We start from the raw sequence: 23,458 nt of genomic DNA, 5'->3' as shown, positions 1-23,458 counted from the left end.
CCACAGAGGGTCAAAGCTGGCTGAGCTGGCTGGCTGGCACCGACACTGCCACTGGCTCTGCGATTAAGCCACGGGAGCCATTTTGGGGCTGATTATTCATGGTGCTACTGTACTGATGTTCCACTACACTGAATTCTCTCATTAGGTCACCCGGCTCTAAAGGCCATTAAATTTTCAGTCAGCATGAATAAGTCAGGGAGTTCTGCCTCTGATCATGGAGTGCAAAGAGTCCCCAAACTCTTCATAGGTATACATACTATATATATATATATATATATATATATATATATATATATGGTTAGTGCCATGTTATATATAACAAAACAAAAAATGGAGTCCAGGGGTAACATTTGCTCAATTAAATTTGTGAGAAGGGCAGGGGTTGGCAGCAGGGTGTTTTTTTAGATTTAAGGCCTAGCATGTGGTGCCAGACAGCATTTCCAGAAGTATCGATTAGAATTTCGCTGCGGGTAAATGACTCCCAATGGGATCTCCTTGGTAACTGGAGCAGTGCCAAGCCACTGAATGTCTAACTGACTTAATGCAGATATAAATCGCCATTCCAATCAAGGCCGTTTTATTTGCGGGCTTGAGTGGGGCAATACGTCACTTGCGGTGCTCCACGTTTTCGTCAATAAAATCCTGTCAAAACTGTTAAACGTGTGCTGCATTGATGACATATGATTTATAATGTTTCCTTCCAGGGAAGAGTATTTGTTGCACAATTGCAGTAAACAGGTAGTTGAAAACTGTTGGCATTTTGGGTCACTGGCTTGTCACAATTAATCATGCTTCTTCTGTATTGCCTGTGAGCATTTATTATGCTTTTCATATCTGAACTTCGAATGAGAAAAGGCATGAGCAATTAGCATTAATTAAAAATGACGACCTATTAAGGCTGCAACATTAACTAATAGCTTAAAAGGATTACCCTCCTCTGCGTTTCAGCAGATTGTTTAAACTTGTATGACAACGACTCATTTACAAAGTGAATAGCACATTGAATAAAACTCCTCATGCAATGAAATAGAGTATTTAATGAACTAGGTTCTAGCAGGGTTGTAAGCGAGGTTTTTTTTTTTTTTTTTCCAGAGCCCTCTGTGCAATAGAAAATATTTTTATTGGTGTTTGCTGGTGGCCAGAAAATGACCAGGGAAAACAAAGACGAATGGAGCCATTGACTTCAAATACGACCCCTTGAAAGCACAGCCAGAGCGGTATCCATGGCCATCTATTATATTCATGAGTGTGACCTGCGGGGGGTGAGAAGAGGCTGGAGGGGGAGGTGATAGGCGCCCACCTGCTCCACTCAGCCTCTAAGACACTTGCTGCCAGGAGATCAAACAGGCCTCCTCGCTCCCCTCTGTTCTCCTCCTCTCTCCCCGGCACAAGTCCCATATAGGAGGCGACTGACCCACTTTTCCTCCCCCCCTGTGCTATTACCTGGAGAAAATGGAGTGATGTGGTGTGTGAGTGTGTTGGGTGGGTGGGGGGGGGTTTGTGGGGCTGAACAAAAGCTTCTCATCTTCACTTACTGTACAGAGATGAAGGCGTAACTAGGACTCCAAAGAAAGCATGTCATTTCTTATCAGATAATATTGCATGCAAGCTTGTTTCTCTAATGGTGTGTCTTGACCTAGTCTATGTTTCGCTTCTGTGCTGCCGCACTTGATGTTAAGCTGAGCTCGCTCAGATCCGGCGCATTAACAGGAGGGATCTCATTGGGTTGGCAGTGTTGATTTGAAATCAACTAGACACGAGACAAATTTGCCAAACAAATGGATCATTTGCCAAACGCTGCAGGACCAAATGGAAGAGGTGATACTGCATAAATTCCATTGCACTGGCGTAAATTGTTTACAGTCCTCAGGCTTTTATGGAAGGTAGAGCCATCGCTCATTGTTTTCACAGGATTGATATTGATTAACTCTGACAGCCAGCATCATGATACTTAGTGGCAGTGACCATTTTCTCTTTCGACCTCCATTGACTCTCTCTACGTTGCCACTTTCTGTCAGTCCTCCTTCCTTTTCTTCCTCCTTTTACCACCCTCATAATATACGCTGCATTTTTTATATCCTTTTCACTCTTGGTCTTCTTTCCTTGCAGGCCTCACATGGTGACAGAGTACATGGGCATCAGGAATGAGAGTTTTATGAAGATTGCTGCAGTGGGGACGTGGATGGGAGACTTTGTCACTGCTTGGATGGTGAAATTCCAACTCTTATGCATCCTCAATATTAGAGAAGTTTGCATTTATGAAGGCTAAGATTTCATTTTATATCACAGTAAGTCTGACATTTGAATTTTAGTCCTGCATTATTAAAAACACGTTAACATAAAATAATACTTTTAGCCTCGCTGGCAGCACAGTGTGATAACTTACAGATATCCCTGTTCTGGAGGATGAATTTCAGTGGTTTTGTCAAAATGAATGATGGCAAAATATTCAGTGGTTGCAGTTAATGCTCATCAAGATGGCATGAGACTAATTCATATGCAAATTATACCTACATGCTAAATGAGATTTCAAATTGATATATAAACAGAAATGATTTCAAAACCTTCATTTAATAGACCATGGCCAAGTTATTAATTGTTCAATGGTCTTAATGCAAAACAGCTGGTAAAATAAAGTAGCATCAAAAATTAGCAAAAAAAATGATGAATGAAGATGATGAGGGATGAGGGAAACCAAGAAAAACCATTAGCCTCCGTAGCGTAGCTTTGAGCAGCTCGCGGCTCTGCTTCGCCATTTTAAAAATAGCTTGCACCAACAATTTAAGGTAAAGAACTTACTCCTAAAACTAAAGGGATTATGGCAATGGGCCAATTTGCGAAAATGTTGAACTATCCCTTTAAGATTAGCACGTTAACTTGCAAAACTCTTGTATGCTAAATTTTTTAGCATGTTAACATCCAGCTAGTTGTAAGTATGGTTAGTACCATATGTTATGCATTCAGCTCAAAACACATTTGTGACTGTTGAAGTGGGCCACATCATATTGAATTTAACAACACCCATTACTAATGAAAGTAGTCCATGCACAGAACTTTACCCTCTTGAGTTGTTAGATGACATATGTGTTAAACATGAAACTCTTTCTCATCCCTACTTTTCATATCATGTGTCATGAGTGTAGCATCAGGCTTGTGAAAGGAAAGCTATGTCTGGTGGTAAAGATACAAGAGTAACATTTATTCACCTACAGCTTTCTTTTCTTGTTTGCAATAAATCAGTGCTTGCAGTGCTACAACAGTAACTACTTTTAGATATATTACCATACTTATATAAGTGTATTAAAATCATATATATAACCAGATATAATAAAGTTGAACATGGTGAATCCATTCTTTACATACTCATCTAATTTCTAGGTCAGGTGTGACCCCTCAGCCATTACAAGGCACAGAGTTAGAGACCTCTACACCAATCCAATTCAATCTGCTACCAAATCCTTAGAGTAACATGCGGCCGTGATCTAAGGAGGGTCAGAGGAAACAATGGATGCACAGGGAGGGACAGAGTATATTGGAGGAGAAACCTACCTCTGTTCATTTGTCAACATAAAGCGAGAGGGAGAGCTCCAGCGGGAGTGGACTACCTGTGGTGGGAGGAGTGGGGCGCTGACACCGGCATGCACACAGCTGAGACAACTTGACAAGCTCCCTCACCGGTCACATTAGTATTCTACAGTACATACTGCAGAGAAAGAGAGAGGGTGGAAGGAGAGAGAGAAGGAGTAAGAAACAGAGGTGAAGGCAAAAAGGAAATGGGCAAGTCTGTTTGGAAGGTATAGCAGGGTGTGTGTGTGTGTGTGTGTGTGTGTGTGTGTGTGTGTTTGGCCCTGAGTTTTTCTTTTTTTTTCTTGAGAGAAAGTTGGACCATGGCAAAGTGCTGATTCCAGGAATCACTTGCAAGGTTTTTTACATTCGATTAATTCAACAAGGCACTTTGAAGATGACCTCTGTGTCTCCTATGCATAGCAGATATCCAGCGTGTCTTCGCCAGACGAGTGGACAGGAAGTGTCTGTTTTTGCAGAGCTGCAGTGCCAGAGACATCCCATAGATTGCCTGATTCACATTCTTTTCCCAACATGAGCGAGCTACAGTATCTGCAGTGAGGCACTTTATTGACAAATTGACCTTGTCTCTGCAGCCGCTTCACACAAAGAATAGAGGGAATTCTTTTATTTGTGCAAAAGAAAAAAAAAAAGCTCTTTGAGCTCTCAGACAATCTACTGTTGGATTCTCTTAATGGCATTAAAGTTGTCAGTGTGGAAACAGTGATAAAGCAAATGGAAAGATAGGCACGGCCACAACATTAATAATGAAACAAGCCAATAATTACAGATGGTTATCATAGTCTCATTAGTATTTAATCACAGATGTAGTGTTATTCAGTATATCTATAGTTATATAATATTATTATAAATATTCAATATTTGAATTTAAATAGGCATTCAGTATAGCTATTATATAGTTATATAATATTATTATAAATATTCAATATTTGAATTTAAATAGGCACATATAGCTGCATTTCTAATGTGTGTTTACAACTCTGCATCATTTAGCATTGGTTTTACACAGTTCACATTGTATTTTAAAACTGTTAATGATTTGTTATTTCTTTCTTGGTTCATATTATAACATATTGGCCATATAATCATTTTATTATATATGATTATATGCCCAAATGCATGTGTACATGCAAATTGAGAACAGTATGATTGTTGAGGGTTTCATTCCTGCAGGGATTCACTCTCATTCAGTCACAAGAGCTTTATTGGGTTTGGTTTGATGTTGGGAGGTGAGACCTGGCTCATGGTCAGCATGCCAGTTCATCCCAGATGTGTTAGATAGGTTTCCTGTGTTACTTGTTACCAGAGCCAGAGTTGCTGTCTTTTTTTTCCTGTTTTCAGTCTGAGATCAACAGATTATAGATTAACCTATACTCTGTTTGGTTTGTGCAGGTGACAGATATGATGCTCCAGGATCAGCACTACCCAGACTGGGGCAAAGCGGCCAGGAGATTCTGGAAACAAGGCAACAACCGGATCGTTCTCTTCTGGTACATTGTCCTTTCCTATGACTACATGGGGCATGACAAGATCTTTACGACTTACCAGCTCGCTAACTGCATAATATATTCCTGCGAGCCCGTGCATGCAGCCATATACGTGTTATGTGTTCTATCCAGCCCGTTGCAGGGTTACATGCAGTCAATAGCCGTGTTAATCTTCCCTCACTCAGTGTCAGCACCTTTAATTAGAAGAACAGGGTGAAAATCAATGGACACAGCAAGGTCGCGGGGCAAACCGTAGCCCTGCATTTTCCTTTTGGTACTACAAGCTGTGACCCTTAAATAACTGCTAAACAAATGCTGCAAAGCATGTCTGATACGGCCATTATTAGAAAGCCAAGTAGGATTGTTCCCTGTTCACATGTATTACAGCACCAGCACGCAGTCCCCAGCGGTGTTCTTTCACCAGTGGCTCAGTGCTGTCAGTCAAATACGACATGCAAAACGCCTTTGCCAGTGGTTCATTTTAGGGTCACAGTGAGAAGTGAAAGGACGTGTGAGGAAGAGGATACGGTTGGAGCAGTTTGACATCCGTTTGATATGTGCACAGAGAGCTCGCGACACAAGACATCTCGCACTTCAGACTCGGCTGCGGCGTTGAACATTTTTCCATTCACAGAATTGATTCACCTGCCGATTAGAATGCAAGCAGACAAACTGTTCTGTGACTTTTTCCGCAGCCCTTCATTTTATTGATGGCCGCCCCGACTCGCTCCGTCACGATCAATGACGGATTTGACGAGCTATCATTTGGAATTCAGAGCTCGAAATATGATTGACAAAAGTGTCACTGGATATATCTCGTCAATATGCGGTGAAGGGCTTGTGGCAGTTAATAAAGGACAGCGCCAAAAAAGGCGGGCTTTGCCACTGAACAGAATCCCACTGTGAAATAATAATAATAATAAAAAAACCTACAAAAAAAAGTCCCTCCCTAACAGCTGAAGTGGGATAAGAGCTGGCATGCACTATCTGCAATGCAGCCGGGCCGACGTGTGGTGTGAGAATGCACACACCGCCACAGTAATCACCGGGTGACATTGAGACAAAACACACAGCAGAGAATAACAGCAGCCTTCACCACGGTGCCTGTAGTCAGACGGCTGTGAAACGCTCTAGTAAACAGTGAACACAGAATTACTGCAATGTGACATGAACAAAACTCAGGAAGAAAAGCAACCACTGCATGCAGGTTCAATTTAATATTTTTGGCTCATGTTAAATCAGTGAATACAGGAACATTTGTCTTCCTGGAAGCTTTATCTGCTGCTGTTTTTTTTTTCAAATCCAGGTATACGGTAATTATTGTTGGATACGTTGTGTCTATGAAAAGGTGCTTGATTTATCTTCTCGTGTAACTGACATTGGAGGTTGTTTGTTTTCCAGCATCATAGAAAAAAAACAACTGCAGCTGCATTGGAAGTTTTGAAATTACAGATGTGTTTTTTTTCTCAAGGTCTTGACCTTTTTAATGCACATTATTCATATATTTATCACCTCTCCTTCCTTCTCTTTTATCCCTGCCTATCACCACTCCCCTTCACTTTTTCTACTTTTATTTTTCCTCCTGTCCTTCATCTATTCATCTACTCTTTTCCTCCCCTTTTCTTTCCACTCCATTCCTTCTTTCCTCACCTTGTCTTTCTCCTTTACTTCTTTACTTCCATTCCTTTCTGTCTCATGTTTCATTTTCCTTTCTGTCCTCTCTTGTCATTGTTTTCTCTCTCCTCTCCTCTCCTCTCCTCTCCTCTCCTCTCCTCTCCTCTCCTCTCCTCTCCTCTCCTCTCCCCTCACAGGACAGTGCTCATCACTCTGACGTCGGTGGTGGTTCTGGTCATCAGCACCGACTGGATCAGCTGGGACAACCTGAACCGTGGCTTCCTGCCCAGCGATGAAGTCTCCAGAGCTTTCCTGGCCTCCTTCATCTTGGTCTTCGACCTTCTCATTGTCATGCAGGTATACCGCTCCCCTGTGGCCAATTAAAAAAAAAACAAAAAAAACATAGAGAGCTGGGACGTCTCTTGGCTTACTCTCCTACCCATCTTGCCAGCTCCCCCCCTCCTCCCCTCCCCCCCTGTTCATCAATGGGGCACTGCGGCACAGAGCAGCGAGAGGGATGTTTGATCAGTCTCAGCTGGCATGGACACAAACACGCTCACATTCACCACCAGCCCATATAGAGATATACAAACTGTTGTTTACTCCTCCTTTGCATCTCCTCACTTTCAGTCCCTCCATCCCTCTTTCCCAGACCCCAGCCATGAACTCACCCTTCCCTCCCGCACTCCCCTGTGAGCCAAGTTTATTTTCTTTAATGATGACTCACAAGATTGGAGTTTTTCTCACTTTCTCACCCCCCCTCTCTTTTTCCCACCCAATGTTCTCCCTCCCACAGGAGAGTGTACATCAATAAAGCCTGTGTCAGTGGCTCATGAATATGTAAATGTGTTTGTCTGGGCAAAAAAACACATAACTGTGTATTGAGAAGAGAACGGGTGGGGAAAAAAAAGGATTTGATTTTTTTTTTTTTTTTTTTTTTTTTTTTAGCCAGGAGCCAGAACCGCAGGCCAATCATGTATGTGGTTTGACTGCAGGCCTAATTCAACACGGCTCAGCTCCTCCAAATGCTTAATGAACATATTTCACTTGGCCTTGTTGCTGGGTATTAGTGGACTCATTGCTAATAGACTAATATTTGGTATCCCCCAATATACATTTCTACTTAGTTGATTATGCTAATTTTGCAGAGCCTGCAATTGCATCTTCTAGTGTTATAAATGCAGCTCTCCACAGAAACCTGGCGAGAACACCATTGTAATTCCTACGGTAATATGTATTATAGAGCAACTCTATCACTAAAAGTGATTCCTAGACTCACTTATCGAAACAATTCATTATTTCTTGCTGCACTTGGCAGTAATTACTTCACACTGTGGGGTTTCTCTCATTAATTTACCCAATTATTGTGATTATGCATATATAGAAAAGGCTCACCCTACAGTATAAAAGCTTTTCCCCATCAGAGAGACTGGTGTCTTCTTGCGGTGGCTTTTCCAGCTTCCCGACCGTATCACTTCCTGTTTCCAGCCACAGACCTGATGCAACATGACGTGTCTATTTTGACATCTTCGTTTGACTCCCCGAGCCGCTCCGGACACACGACTCCATCTCCCTTTAACTCAACAGTATATCATTCCCCGCTTGCATGGATTTGTTTATGACGGGCCCGTCTCATTTTCTGCGCAGTGTACAGCAAGCACATTTACAACAGTTATTTATGAGTGGAGTTGTGAAAGGACCCGTCCACTGGCGGAGCGGCCATCACCATGTTCCACCAGTCAATAAAAAACTCCACCAGCACCGCCCTCCCAACAGCTTCATTCACTTCCTTCTTGGAGCACAGGGTACCATGGTTAATCTCCTTGAGAAAAGATGAACGCTGTTGTTCTCAAACTAATTAATGCCCCAATTAATGACCTGTCTGTTTTTCCCTCCCAGCTGGGTTTTTCTCTCTTTTTTTATTTAGTTTTATATGTATGTGTAATTGTACTATTTCTGTCCTTTGTGTATTTGTATTTGCACATTTACAGATGTAGATGATACACTGATACTCTGCCAGTTTGTTCTTCCTATATGGAATAGAGCCCTATAGCGAGAGAGAGAGAGAGAGAGAGAGAGACCTGGCTTAAATGCCATGCCTATTAGTGCTATAGCAACACATACTGTACTGCAGCTATGGAAGAGGAGAGGAGGGCTTAATTAACATCCAGGGGGCCATCACCAAGCTGTTATGTTCTTCATAGATATTGGCACAGGAGACTCTGGATCACATGAGGATATAGTAAAAGCATACATCGCTTAATCTCATGCAGCAAGACACTTTAAGCAAATAACAGGAACCAAGGGGAAATGTAAACCGAAGAAACTGGAATTATGTGCGTCTTGTGTTTTTTCACCAACAGAGATGACAAAATCTAATTTGCGAGCTAATTAAATCGACTCAGTAGAATGAAAAAAGTATTTTAATTTTCCTCTCTCTCCATCAGTCTGGATGTGATTTTCTTCAAAATTATCTCTGTTCATCAGACTTTTTCATCGTGCACAGTAAATAGCAAGTTACATAGGTTAAATTGTTTGAATATATAGATAGACTGAGAAAGAAACTATGTGTTATTTATTATAAAACAAAGCACCTATGACAGTTTGTATAATTATTAATAAAGGAATCATCTCCAGCATCAGATATTGCAATTTAACACCTAAATATTTACATCAAAACAGGTCACAAACAATTTACAATGCAATGTTAAGACTGCACATACAAAGTTTCAAAAAGAAAAGATTAAAAACGATGATAAAAATAGAAAACAGTCCTTTGACCTCTTCAGTGAAATGCTGCATGTTTTCTCACTGGTCAGTGAACTGCTTTATGCTGCAGTCTGCTGGGGCAGCAGCATGTCTGACCTGAAGGACAAGGAGACTGGACAAGCTGGTTAAAAAAGACTGAGCCTGTGATTGGCAGGAGTCTGGACTCACTCAGGACCATATGTAATGTAAGATGCAGGAGACATCACCAACCACCCTCTCTACAACACTCTGGCAGGCCAGAGAAGCTGCAGCCAACGTCCAGTCCCACTGCACAGCAGGACAGACAGGTTCAGGAGATATTTTGCCATCACTGCAATCAGGCTAAACAGTATGAAACCTACGGCAAAAGCTCATTGTTAATTATAAAACTGTTACTATTGCGACTGTTGAGCTGCTGGACACCTGGAATTCTCCAAGATGAATTAAGTGTTTTTCTGTCTTCTCAATTGGGAGAAGTTAGTATTAAAGGAGACATATTCTGCCCCTTTTCCACAAATTAAAATAGTTCCCAGGTGTCTTAAAGACATGTCTGTGACATGCTTTGGTCAAAATACCCCAAGGATCAAACATCACAGCTCTTTTCATCCGTTCAAAACAGCCCTGTTCAGAACGGCTGGTTTCAGAGCCTGTCCCTTTAAATGCAAATGAACCACTGCTTGCCTCACCTGACCCCTTCTACTGGTCCCAGGTAGGGGTGGTATTATGCAAATTTTAATCCCAGTTACATCACTGGAAGACATATGAGGGAACAGCTCATAAAACCACGTGGATTTCAACCTAGGGAGCCTGCACATTACAGATTTATTTGTCAATTCTCGCATTTTGGGGGCCGGAAGGTAAGACAAACACCCAAATATATGTTAAAGAACCTTCAAAAAGTGATATTTCCATAATATGTCCCCTTCAAAGCTCGCAGGACATTTTTATCTCATGTAAATTGAATACAACTTGACCATGTAGGCTACAGTATCTCCAAACTGGAGATTTACATCAGATAATGTTATTGCTTATCTGCCCCTCTCAGTCAACAGGTAAATGAAAATGAAATATTCCACAAAGCTATTACAGCATTGCCTATGAAGAATTACATATTTCAAGGAAGCCTCTACATTTCCATGCCACTTGTTCTCCACCTCATAATAATGCCTGCTTTAGCTGAAGGCCATCAGCCACCAAATATAACCACAGAGTAACAAAAAGAGCTAAGTGACACCACAGGGCACAGGCAGCTTCTAAATGTCAGTTTGGGATGCCTGTTGATGTGTTGTGACGTGTTGAAATCCCAGTGCACATTAGTACACTCCACAAGCTTGTAAACACACAGTGTAGTGTGGAGTCTACAGCAGCTGGCACCATGTTTGACCTCCAGTCGGTGTATGAAGAGACTCCGCAGAGACCTAATATCAGCTAATACAAGAGAGTTCACTCAAGTGTTCCACATCCAATAAAGCATGATGCATGACACTGGCATTGGTCATGTCAGTGTGTTTATTTTAAAGGAGACATATATTATGCCCCTTTTCCACAAATTACAGTAGTTCCCATGCTTTGGTCAAAATACCCCAAGGATCAAACATCAGCTCTTTTCAGCCCTGTTCACAATAGCCGTGTTTCCACTGCAGGAGTTCGTGGTAAAGGGAGGGGGTAGGAACTTCTACAGGAACCGTCCTCTCACTCGGCCCTCTCAGTGGCCGTGTTTCCACTGCAGAGTCGGACCCCGCGGCGACGTTTCGATCGCCGCTTAATCGCTGTGCGACAGTTTCGACCGTGACGTCACCCAGGCAGGTCACAAGCACATGCACAGAAATCATAACAACAACGAAGAAGGATGGAAGGAGCTGAGGCGGTAGCCGCGTTTCTGGTTTGTGTGTTTGTGCACATGGCGGCTGATTGTAATCCTGCTTGAGTTTTTTGTTTTTTTTTCAACTTTTCACGGCATTGTTTTGCGGCGTGATGGATCCCCAGTGTGTCGAGGTGCGCTGATATTTTCATTTCGCCGCGATGACTCAAACCCCCTCTGAATCTCCTCGGTGCCATAGATTGCAATCAATGTCTGCACCTCGTCATCGGTCCATTTGTGTACATCTTCCTGCTGTTTTCTTGTTGTTTACAGCGGTGTCTGCTAGGCTAATGCTCACCTTCTGCTCCCCCTTTTAAAAATGCCAGTTGTTTTGGTGCTTTCTGGTAGCGTCAGAGCCTGCTCTAGCTTTAGCCAATCAGTGCCGGGTTAACCTCGAGCCCCACCCAGGAGCTTTTCAGGGCCAAACGGAGTACCTACCCTGGAGTAGGTACTCCGTAGGCCCCCGTAAAAGTTCCTGTAAATGGCCCTGTGGGGGAGGTTCCTGCGGTGGAAACACGCACCAATGGGGCTGGCCCCGTAAAATTACCCCAAAGTTCCTGCAATGGAAACACGGCTAATGGCTGGTTTCAGTGCCTGTCCCTTTAAATGCAAATGAACCACTGCTTGCCCCACCTCACCCCTTCTACCGGTCCTAGAGTACTGGAATAAGAGAGTAACGACACTTCCATTGAGTCCACGTGGTAAGCCTCATGCGCCCCGAGTGACAGGATATGGGTATCGCAAAAATGCCCAGAAAACCCATTCAATACAATAATTAGTGTTGCCCACTTGCTTATAAATTGATGAAAACGGCAGTGTTTTTGTTTTTAGGTATAAAACAAAAAATTATACTTATACTTATACATATAATTTGTTTATTTTAAAATGTAGATTGAAACATGACAACTGTTTGTTTTTTTTACTAGCCTATGTGTTAATGTTTATCTGTAAGGGGTCCACGATGATGCTATTAACATGGGTGATCTAGAAATGTCCTTAAATTATTGAAAATACCGCACTTGCTTATTCACCAACAATGCAGAGATGTCAGTTCTTGGGCACTTTTGCAATATTCTGCCGACACTTTCATTTGACCATGCGTGTCGTTACTCTCTTATTCCAGCACTTTAACCGGTCCCAGGTAGGAGTGGTATTATGCAAATTCAAAAACTAGTTACATCATTGGATGACAACCAAGGGAACAGCTCATAAAACCATGTGGATTTCAAACTAGGGAGCCTGCACATTACAGATTTATTTGTCAATTCTCACATTTTGGGGGCCGGAAGGCAAGACAAACACCCAAATATATGTTAAAGAGCCTTCAAAAAGTGATATTTCCATATGTCCCCTTTAATGTGTCCATTTTTTACAATATTACAGTTGCAGGCTTAATTTATACAACCGTGTGTGTGTGTGTGTTTCTCAGGACTGGGAGTTCCCTCACTTCATGGGTGACCTGGATATGAATCTACCTGGAATGTCAACTACGCACGTGAAGGTCAGGCTTCCTGTCTGCAAGCGTATCTTTAAAGAGGAGTACCACATTCATATCACAGGTACGGCTGCTGCACACAGAGCAGAGCGGGGTCATCTCACTGTTACCGAAAAAAGAAAAGAACATTGAACTTTCTCAAACAGTTCTAAACACCTTTTCTATTCATGAGATGTTCAAGTAGCAGAAAAATCTAAATTTCCACGAGGGGCATGTACTGTAACTTTGGCCTATTTCTGAATGGATGTGGTGAATTCCAAACATCTTGTGGCTGCTCTACTTCCGTATGGAAACAGTTTGATGGTGAAAAACCACAGCAATTTATAATGCATGTGCAGCCGACATGGCACACAGGTGCAACTTTTCTTCTTCTTCCCCTCCCTGCTCGTCGTGGCCATCCTCCCTATCGTGTGAGCCGTGCCTCTCATCATCTTTCACAACTCTGCGTCTTAATGTTCTCGCCGAGTGACTGTATTTCCCATTTAAAACTGTCCTCCTGGGTTCTCCATTTTGTTCCGCCGCGTGCACACGGCGACTCACAACTATCAAGAGAAGGCAAAAACCAATGTTCCCGTGCTAAATGCTAAGCTGTTCAAACTGCTCAGTGAATCGGGAAAGGTCGTTAACTGTAATGCATTGCATATCCATTCGGCATTATGGAAATGGCTCCGGCGCGACGTGATTGGTTTAACTAAAAGCTTATTAACAACATATCTTGGCGAAGGGAAGGGAGAGGTGTCACGTATACCCGCAGAGACATCTGCCTGCTATCAGTCAACCTGGGGAGATGGCTGTCTCATGGTAATGTAGTGATCTCGTTAGAAGATACTGTAGAGGAAGTAGCACCTGTAAATGGATCTATCTGTCTCGGTGCGTGAGCTATATGCAAAGAGAGAGGGGCTCCTGATAAATGAATGTGACAGCATATCTGTCTGTCTCGGTCTGCCCTCTAAATCTTGTTTGGAGAGAGCTCAATCTGCCTGTCTGTTAAATTATCTGTACAGTACGTGCATGTTTATTGCTTGCTTATCTGTCAGAGATGCCTCCGTCTCTAATAGAAGTCACGTGTCTTGTTACAGGTAAGTGGTTCAACTATGGAATCATCTTCCTCGTGCTGATCTTGGACCTCAACATGTGGAAGAACCAGATCTTCTACAAGCCCTACGAGTACGGTCAGTACGTCGGGCCCGGCGAGAAGATCTACACGGTGGAGGAACCGGAAACACTCAGGAACTTCAACCACAGCACGCTCACCTACGAGTGGCGCTCCACCAACATCGACCCCGGCACCAACCAGAGCTACGTGGAGCGGGACATGTTCCTCCACAGCCGCTACGTCGGAGCCAGCCTGGACGTCAAGTGCCTGGCCTTCATCCCCAGCCTGGCGGCGTTCGTCCTCTTCGGGTTCTTCATCTGGCTGTTCGGGCGCTTTCAGGACAGCGAGACGTTCACGGAAAACCAAGACAAAACGTACGAGAGGATAAAGAGGAAGTCGCCGTCCGAGTACAGCAAGGACATGGGCGTGACGCCGGAGGAAATGCACGCGACCATGAGCGACACCCTGAAACGAGCGGGGACGCCCATGCTGCTTTCGGTGGACGGGCCGCACTTCGGAGCGACGCCCTCCACAAACTCCACCATTTCGATGGAAACCCAAGAGACACATCCGAGCATCGTCATCGACAATGCGACGCAGGAGGAGCCGGCGGTCTCTTTTGATGTCCACAAACTCTCTCCGTGACCTTATGAACTTCCTGAGACTTTGGACAGTAGAAGTGCAGGCAGGCTGAAGCTGCGAGCCTCGGCACGCATCAGGAAGTAGTTCTTCAAGTTGTTGTGTTTCTTTTGGAAAACACCAAGCAGCAGCGAGTCGTTAAACACAACTCATCATGAGATCCATGAAAAGGACAAAGTGATACTCACCAAACTAATGCGACAGCTCTTGCGGTTGTATTAATATATTTTTCTAAACCAACCTTTGTAAACGCTCTGAAAAGAGGCACTGATTCCAATAACAAACACACCTTTTACAACAGAATGCAGACACACAACGGTGCTCGCTCCGATTTTTTGCATTTTCATAACTCAATTTTGTCATGGTAAACTATTTTGGTGCCTACATCAGAGGAGTATTTCTACAGCCCTGACACTGCAGTATCACACAGTGTTACAGCTACAGTAGTGCCTTGATATTTCATATGTTGAGATCCAGACAGAAACCCATTCTGACAGTCTATACTACTTTAGGCAACAAAGTGGAAGCTGTCCCAGTTACGGTCTGGTCTGCTATATTAATGTTTTATATATGCTTTCATATCATACTGGATGGACAGTTGTTACCTCATTTGATGGTCAGGCTTTATCATTTGAATTTATTCTCTTGCGATGTCTCTCTTACTCGATTTTAAATGTGTCACTCTTGTTGAAATGATATGATTATGAACATCAATATATGTTGATGACCTGTTCATACCCCCTCACTTGATATTAGTTGCAGAGATAATAAATGCAATCAGCAGAGATCAAATAGCAAACCAACGAGCCACCTCATGATTACTTATGTGGCTGCCGCACCTCCACTGAATACCAACAGAGTTAGAAAAGGTGGTTTTGCCCTTGGCATAAACATGCCATTGAAGTGCAGGGGAGGCTTGTGCTCCAAAGCTCAGGGCTTCTTTATGTCTAGATAAACCTTGGAAGTTTTAGAAGCACTTTTGCAGTCATGGTAATTGCATGGAAAAAAAAAAAATTGAAACATTATCCTGTTGTAAAGGAAAAAAAAAAAACCTGAAGCTTTGAACACGTTCATTGTCGTTTTACAAATTTTCCTTTGGTTTGCAGTTTCTTTAAAAATACAAATATTTTGGTCCAAAAAAAGTGTTCTGATTAATTCTGATTCTTTCTCTGTAAAGTGCGAGTAGCAACTAAATTATTACAACATTACTAACTTTTGTTCATGTTTATCATGTATAAAGGAGTACTACTTTGCATATATTAGTAACCAAAGATGCCAAATAATTCAATATTTCCCCAAAAAAATATATGCTGCATAAGAAAATTGTCTAATTTAAAAGAGATATATTCATGATGGTCAGAGTGGAATGATATTATGTGCCCTTGCATCACTCAGTATTAAAATATACTGTAATGTATCATAATGTCTTCTGGAAACTCATTTCCATAAAGAAGGATATCTACTAAAAATAACCTCATCTTCAGCACTATTTGCTTTCATAAGTAAGTTTGCCAACAAAAGATACAGCAGCAGTGACGTTTACCACCAGAGTAGCACTTCAGAGTTTTACAGTGATTAGCTATAATCAATAAAGTGATGGATTTCTTTTTTAGATCAGTTCATTTCATTTAGGCATTTATATACTCTAATAGTAATAATGATGATCAGAAGTTTATTTAATTTGCTCGTGTCCTTGTACGATCAAAATGGAATTGCAACATTAATTCAAAAAAAGCTTTTAAATGTGACTCTTTGGTATTTGCTTATGTGCTCATCCCATATTTCATTTGTCTGCTGCTTTAATATGTAGGAGTTTTCATTAAACGACCACTTTAATTTAAAGAGAACTTTTAAAACACCGAGAACCACTGAATCCAAAGTAGCAGCAGAGAGAGCTCTGATCAGACTGTGAACATTTATTCAGGCCGGTCAGAGCTTCTCCTCCTCCTCTTCCTCCTCCTCCTCCTCCTCCTCCTGCTGCTGCTGCTGCTGCTCTTTGGGTTTCAGTATTTCAGTGACACACACCTAAGATGTCTTAAAACGAATGAGATGTGTCTTTAAAATGAAGCGAAAATAAAATGGAGATGTTACAAAGATAGACTCAGCAAATAGATTTTTTTTAGTTCATTAACACATCATTTACATAGAGTTTTAAATTGTATTTGAAGTGGAATTGTTAATTGTTTCTAGTTAAACACTGTTAAACTCTGCAGTTACTCTGGTGGCACACTCATGCTCTAATGTTGTATTTGTGTTTGTGCGACTGTGCGTGCATGCATGTGTGTGTGAGTATGTGTGGGAGGAGGTGTCCACTTATGTTTTATACATACCAAATGCATGTTGTCTGTATGTGTGTGAGCATGTGTGCACTGGAGGCTTGTGAAGTGTTTACTACACTTGTTTTTGACAGAGGCCATTCAATGAAGAGGTCAATTTATTTAGCATAATTGGTTTCCAGCTCTGGGGCTATGTAATTATGCTTTTTTTTTCATTACAGCTTGGATATTAGTGTTTCACTAAAGGGCAGAACCTCTCTGGACTTATTTGTGATGTATTGTGTTTAAGTTAAGCGCCAGGTTTACCCCTTTGTTGCTATTTTCATTGTGTTGTTTTTTGTTTTTGTTTTTTTGTTAATGTTGGGTTTATTTGGGGGGGTTTTGTGTCTTTTTTTTTTTTTTTTTACAGCAGAGGAAATCTCCTTCCTGTTTCTGCTCGGTGTACTGAACATCTGTTGAACTTTATGTTGCCAATAAATTAATACATTTGTTATATACTCTGACTGGTTGCATATCTTGTTATCTAATTCCCCGTGAGGACAGTTCTATTTAACGTTTTTCTATATGCTTGGGAAATGGTTGCCAGGCAACAGCTAAGGTCAAGCTTCTTGCAGCTGCTGACCCAATTAATATGGGCGATATGAGAAATAATGATACTATCTTCACAAGGACACTTACACTACGTAGCCTGCATACACATGAAGAACCTGCTCAGATTAGTATGAGTCCTGCTCCCAGCCCATCCGCTGCTTGATTTATGCCGGTGGGGAAACTGTTTGAATTTGTGATGGGTTTTGATCACCACTGGGATTTGTTTACAGAACATGTGTATGTGTTAATGAGTTATAGATCGGACCGAAAACATCTGAGGAAGAAAAACTGGACGCATTATTGAGAGAATTGGTTTAAGGTGGCAGCTCTGAGTCTGGGGGGAGCCACCAACCCCAGGGGGTGGGACGAGATAAAAATGAGGGTTTGTGAGATTATTAAAAGGATTGGAAATAAATGTCCTCTGTTATAATTTGTTTTGATAAATACTTGTAATACTTTTTCAAATGTTCACCCTTTAGCCAAAGTAGAAATACAATACAGCTCTAGAGATGGCAATTGGTCGTCAGTCCACCTCGTTGGTCTAGGAAACATTTAAACTATTAAACTATTAACAATTTTGTTCAGACATTCATGTTCCACAGAGGATGAACCTCTGACTATTCTTCTCCAGCCTCAGCAACAACAGGTGAGTTTATGGGCTACTTTTACATGTTAGCTTTATCACTGTCAACTACTTTGACTTCATGAGACCTTGTGAGCTAATACTTGATTTTGTTTTATTGATTTACATGTATTCATATTTGAAATGGGTGGCACAACATTGGGCAGCTCAGGACCAACAAGCTAAAATAAGACGGTGACCGTGGGTCTAACCATAAGAATGCTATAGCATTGTCACAGTGAGCATGTAGCATGGTAAAACGTCTCACACTATATGCAAATTATGATAAAGCCTGGTTCAACTTAAAGGTCCAGTGTGTAAAATGAGGGGAAAACAGTGACATACAGCATTCTGATTCTATTATTTATCTATTAAGGTGCGTTCACACCGGACCTTTTGTTTTTGTCGCTGTCGCTCGTATCGCTCCGGAAAAAACGCTCCGTCGCTCAGGTGCAGACGCTCGTCAATTTGGCACAGACTCGCATTTTCGCTTTGATGACGTCATGCCCACTGCCATGTGTCTCTGTTTACACCAGCACCACCGGGATTACGGCAGCCAATCAGAGCTGAGCGACGAGCGACTGACGGCCGGAGAGTTGGGATTTCTCATCTCGAGCTACGGGAGCGACTTGAGCGAAAAAACGCTCAAACGCTCCGACGCTCCGTCGCTGTCGCTCCGAGCCCCAGCGTTTTTTCGCCTGGGCGATTAAATGCTCCATCGCTCGTTTGCATTCACTTAACATGTAAACTCGTCGCTCGTTCTAAAAACAAAAGGTCCGGTGTGAACGCAGCTTTAAATAATTCTATTGATTTTCCATTCCATACAAACATGGCAGCGCAAGATGGCGACACTCTCCTTGCTATGTATATAAGAATAAGGCTAAAACCAAATTGATTTTATTTTATAGTGATTATTATATTATATGTTATCATACACTTGTACAAATATATTCATTGGTAGTATATTCAGATTTTGCCAATAAACCTTGACAAATATTACACACTGGACCTTTAAGGGACTGAATCCCAACAGAGTGGGAAGCAGTGGTTTAGTGGAGCAGCAGTTGGATGGACCAACATGTGACCATGACCCTTGGTCTAAAGCTCTGTGCGGCGGGCCTACATCAGTAGCTGTGTATCTTGTGAAGAGAATTGTGATCACAAAGCTTAACCCTGCCTCTCCACGCACTGTGAATTGTTAAGTCAATATTAATCGTATTGTGCCAAATCATCACAGCGATTATCTCAGGAGTAGGACACTTTCACACAGAGTGGGTCTAGACAGTTCTCTTTGCAATATTGTTCCTAATATAACATAACAAACCCCATCCAACCAGTCCCTTCTGTCAGCCGGTGCTGAGACTCACTGATCAAATAACACCCAGTACCGCTCAGCCTCCTACCAGCACTGCTTTCCAACCACTAATCAGACCAAACCAAATTATTCAATTAACAAAAGATGCCTGTCTGGACTATTGGATGAATGAAACCAACACTCAAAACAAACTTAATTGCTATCTGGCCCTGGCCTGTAGCAATCATGAATAAATATAAACTGGCAGAGAGTCTCTTTACTGTCAGAGGCACAAAGTGGAGACAGATCCTGACCACCTACAGACAGGGACCATGGGCTGGCCACAGAAAGAGCACAAAAATATGTGATAAAAATACACTTCCCCTTTAAAAAATGACAAATATGATATCATCACTGGGCTGCACATTGACCTCAGCAAGAAGGTTTTGGGTTTGATTCCCTAGGCCTGGAGTGGAGTTTGCATGTGGTCTCTAGCTTCCTCCCACCATCCAAAGCAACATGCACAGTGGTGACTCAAAATTGCCTGTAGGTGTTATTATGACTATGAGTGTGTGCGTGTTGTTTGTCGCTACATGTGGTCCTGTGATAGACTGGCCACCTGTCCAGATTGTACCCAACCCTCGCCTTATGTCAGCTGAGGTTGACTGCAAACCCTGCGTGACCCTGCCCAGACAGGCAGTAGATGGATTTAATATTATCAGAGAGAGAGAAAACTAAGCAGATTCTACTAGGAGAGGGACACACAGCAAACTTAGCTGCACCGTATGCAGCTGCATGTCACACACCTCATAATAAGGCGAGACACTACAAGTTTTTTCATGCACTGATCAATTTTGAGATTTTGGGCTATTTTTCTTCCTTAACATGTACAGTATTCTCCCAGAAAAGTCAAAATAAATGGTAGAAAATCCACATTTTTACTTCATTTTGTCTCTTTTGTTGGTAGATTTCTCCTAAATTCACCAAAAGTTAACATGCGACATACTGTGCTGTGCTTGTTATCTGACCCATGTCATATCAGGTATCATTGTAAAGCTCTCTCTCCTGAACAATGAGCTCCAAAGATTGTCATCTCCTCTACTGTATATTCGCAACCAATCGTAAAAGTATTATTTACATTAACAATCTATGGAATTTTACAGTACAAGTCTTTAGGCTGTTTTCTCAAAATTAGTTTTTCCTCATACCATGAGCCTGAAATCTCCACTTCAGCAGCACTTACAGACACCAAACCTTCCAGTTTTATCCCTTTCTATATTCTTAAGGTTTTTACAGAGGGGATTGTTGATATATTATTCAAAGCCTGATTTATACAACATTTTATTCCTAAAAAAATGGCAAAATTAGATTTTTTAGGGCTGGCGACGGTATTTTCTCATTTACAAAGTGATAAAAAGAGATATCCAAAATCCCCTCTGTAAAAACTTCTGACTCTAATAATAATAATAAAACAAGAATTTTGAAAGGGACTTTATTCATTTTTCAGATCTCAGTTCTGGAAATGTATGCAAATTAGCACATATTTCATCAAATTTTGCCTCATTTACATATTTAAACATAAAATTTGACAAAACTTGTAATACAAAAAAATATTTGTCTTAATGTAAGTGATAAACTTGGTAAGTTTCATGGTGATATCTGTTATTTAAAATTTTACCCTATTCACCTGTAGTGTCTCCCCATAAGCACAATAATGAAAGTGACAAATTCTTACCACTATACACACAGCCAATTATAGACATAGAACACACAAACACACATACACAGCTAATTGCTGTTTCTGTCATTTTCTTGTACATTCATTCTCTTTTTGATTAATTATATTGTTTTTTTCTCAACTCATTATTGAATTGCCCTTGACACTGCAATGTTGTTCACCCGACATTCATAGCAGTAAAGCTTTCTGAATTAAAATTGAATGAGCGAGTGAAAGAGAGACAGCAGGAGGGCAGAGAAGATATTATATACTTCAGGTTCTTCATAAAAGTATAGCAGCAATGTTAATAATAATGATCATTATTGTAGCAGTGGGTGTCGAGCAGGACTGTGGGGGTGGTACAGGAGATGGCTTACAATCACAGGTCCAGACTCTCCATGTTTGGAGGCAGACAGCGACAGGATGAGAGGATGAATACATACAGATGGAGAGGGAGAGGAGGAGGCAACAGGAGCTCGGTGCATTACTGTATGGGACGTTTGCCGACAGTCGATAGTCGTATAAATAGGGGACGGTTCAAGGAAAGTCTGCCTGGTCCGGGCTCATTACCTTCATCAAAAAGTAAAATTTAAAGGCTTCTCACATGCGTGGAAAGGGTCTCTGCCTCCAGACTGGATGATGGTTCCACAGGAGAGGAGCCTGACAGCTGAAGCCTCTGCTTGTGGAGACTCTGTGAACCACGAGTCAGCCTGTTCACTCCAGGCGCAGTGAGGTAACAAGGCACTCTGACCTCTTTATGATACAATGGTGCTTGACCATTAAGGGCTTGGTAGGTGAGGAGGAGGATTTTAAATTCCATCGTGGATTTTGCATGGATCCTGTGCAGCGAAGCTAATATGGGAGAAATGTAAACTCCTCTCCTAGTTGTCAGAACTTGTGCTGAGAAATTTTACATCAGCTGGGGAGTCTTTAGAGACTTGTAGGAGCAGCCTGCCTGATAATAAGGCATTGTAATAATCCATCCGAAAAAAGGAACAAATACTTTCAGGGTAGGGGAGAGCAGGGATGGTTGTTACAAGAGGATGTTGTAACAGCCTCACTTTCACCAATAAGGGATAACATTAGAGTCATGTGATCAATATCATGTGTACCCACTCATTCCCTGACATTGCATGTGAATTTGCATGGCCATGTGAAGAAGTGTGTAGGTTTTACAACCAAAAAACATTTTTACCTATAGGTCAGAAATGAATATTTTGGACCAAGCCTAAATTTTGACTAGTATCGATACCGTTTAAGTTTGTATTAGGTAACTTGTATAAGATGAAAGAACAGGTTCTTAGGTAAAATATGAGTAATTTCATCAATGTTTATTTCAAACCACCATGCTGGTACAGGCAGGGCCGTTGCTAGGAATTCTGGGCCCCCTGAAAGAATACTAAAGTGGCCCCCCCACTGACTTTTCTTAGACTGTGTATGTTTATCATTTTTTAATTAGCCTACTTTTTTTTGATGCTAATGCAGCATTACTATGAATATTAGTCGGGGTCTTATGCAGAATAATTCAGTCATTCAAAGATTAGACTACTGGGGGGGTTTGTGGGCCCTACTGGGTGCTGGGCCCCTAGAATTATCATCACCTTTCTCCCCTATACAACGGCCCTGGTAGTCAAACAGTGACTGAGAGGGGTGGGGATGGTTTTACCTTTTACCTTTGCTGTTTTATTAAGTGTCATTAAGTATCAACCATCTTTCCTGAAATTATACATGGACTATGAGCTGCTTCCAACCTCCTGCTGAATGTTTACATCCATACATGTTCACCATTAATTGGTATTATCAGAATATGTTCTTTAAGAAGCTTTCTACTGTTAGGATCCACACCACTGTCACTGTTCTTCATTTAACCATCAGTGATGAGTTTTATTCTTCTTCCATAGGAGGATGCTTTAGTGTTGGGATTTGCACAATAAACGTATAGGTGCATGTTCTTGGTGTTTTCTGGTCAGTTTTTAGTTTTTAATCTCACTGTTAAAATTTACCTCAGGTCGTGTTACAACCTACCCTGATAGTGGGGAAGGTTGTAACAGTGGCACTCCTTGCATTTGACATCTAATAGTGAATTCTGTGATATAGTTTGAGAAGTTTAAGACACTGCTTTTTGTGTCAAAATACAGTATGAGAGCCTATTTGAGCTGAGACAAAAAGTGTTGAAACCATCCCCGGTCTCCCCTATGCCTGATTTGTAGTTGATATAGCTGAAAACAAGCAGTACTTTAAGTCTGTTTTGTGTGAGAGTTAAAATAAAAAACATATTCCAATCAATCTAAGCTATTATCATCAGACAATCTGTTTCTGAGGTGTTATTTTAATCCTCAATAAAAAATGTCAGTCTTGCACTTTTAAAGGCAAATATGAAGAAAAAAAACACACAAAAAAACTGCTGTATGAAAACAAGTCGCTTGTTGTTTG

The 23,458-nt window shown here is 41.6% G+C and overlaps 1 protein-coding gene across 2 annotated transcripts in view; it reads left to right on the top strand.

Annotated features, from left to right (window-relative positions):
• tmem117 (transmembrane protein 117) overlaps window positions 1-16,131 on the top strand; it is a 49,513-nt gene extending 33,382 nt beyond the window's left edge. For both annotated transcript variants that reach the window (XM_085778704.1, XM_085778706.1), the window contains exons 4-8: window positions 2,110-2,209; window positions 4,978-5,075; window positions 6,884-7,043; window positions 12,725-12,854; window positions 13,870-16,131. In XM_085778704.1, coding sequence (XP_085634830.1) covers window positions 2,110-2,209; window positions 4,978-5,075; window positions 6,884-7,043; window positions 12,725-12,854; window positions 13,870-14,531 — 1,150 coding nt within the window. In that variant the 3' untranslated portion in view covers window positions 14,532-16,131. The remainder of the gene's footprint in view (window positions 1-2,109; window positions 2,210-4,977; window positions 5,076-6,883; window positions 7,044-12,724; window positions 12,855-13,869) is intronic.
• The last annotated feature ends 7,327 nt before the right edge of the window (window positions 16,132-23,458 follow it).

The sequence above is a fragment of the Trachurus japonicus genome, chromosome 6 (assembly GCF_045865225.1).
Source record: "Trachurus japonicus isolate A0001 chromosome 6, Traja_1.0".
NCBI lineage: Eukaryota > Metazoa > Chordata > Actinopteri > Carangiformes > Carangidae > Trachurus > Trachurus japonicus.
Note: the sequence above shows the minus strand (reverse complement) of the source record. Positions and strands in the feature narration are given on the sequence as shown.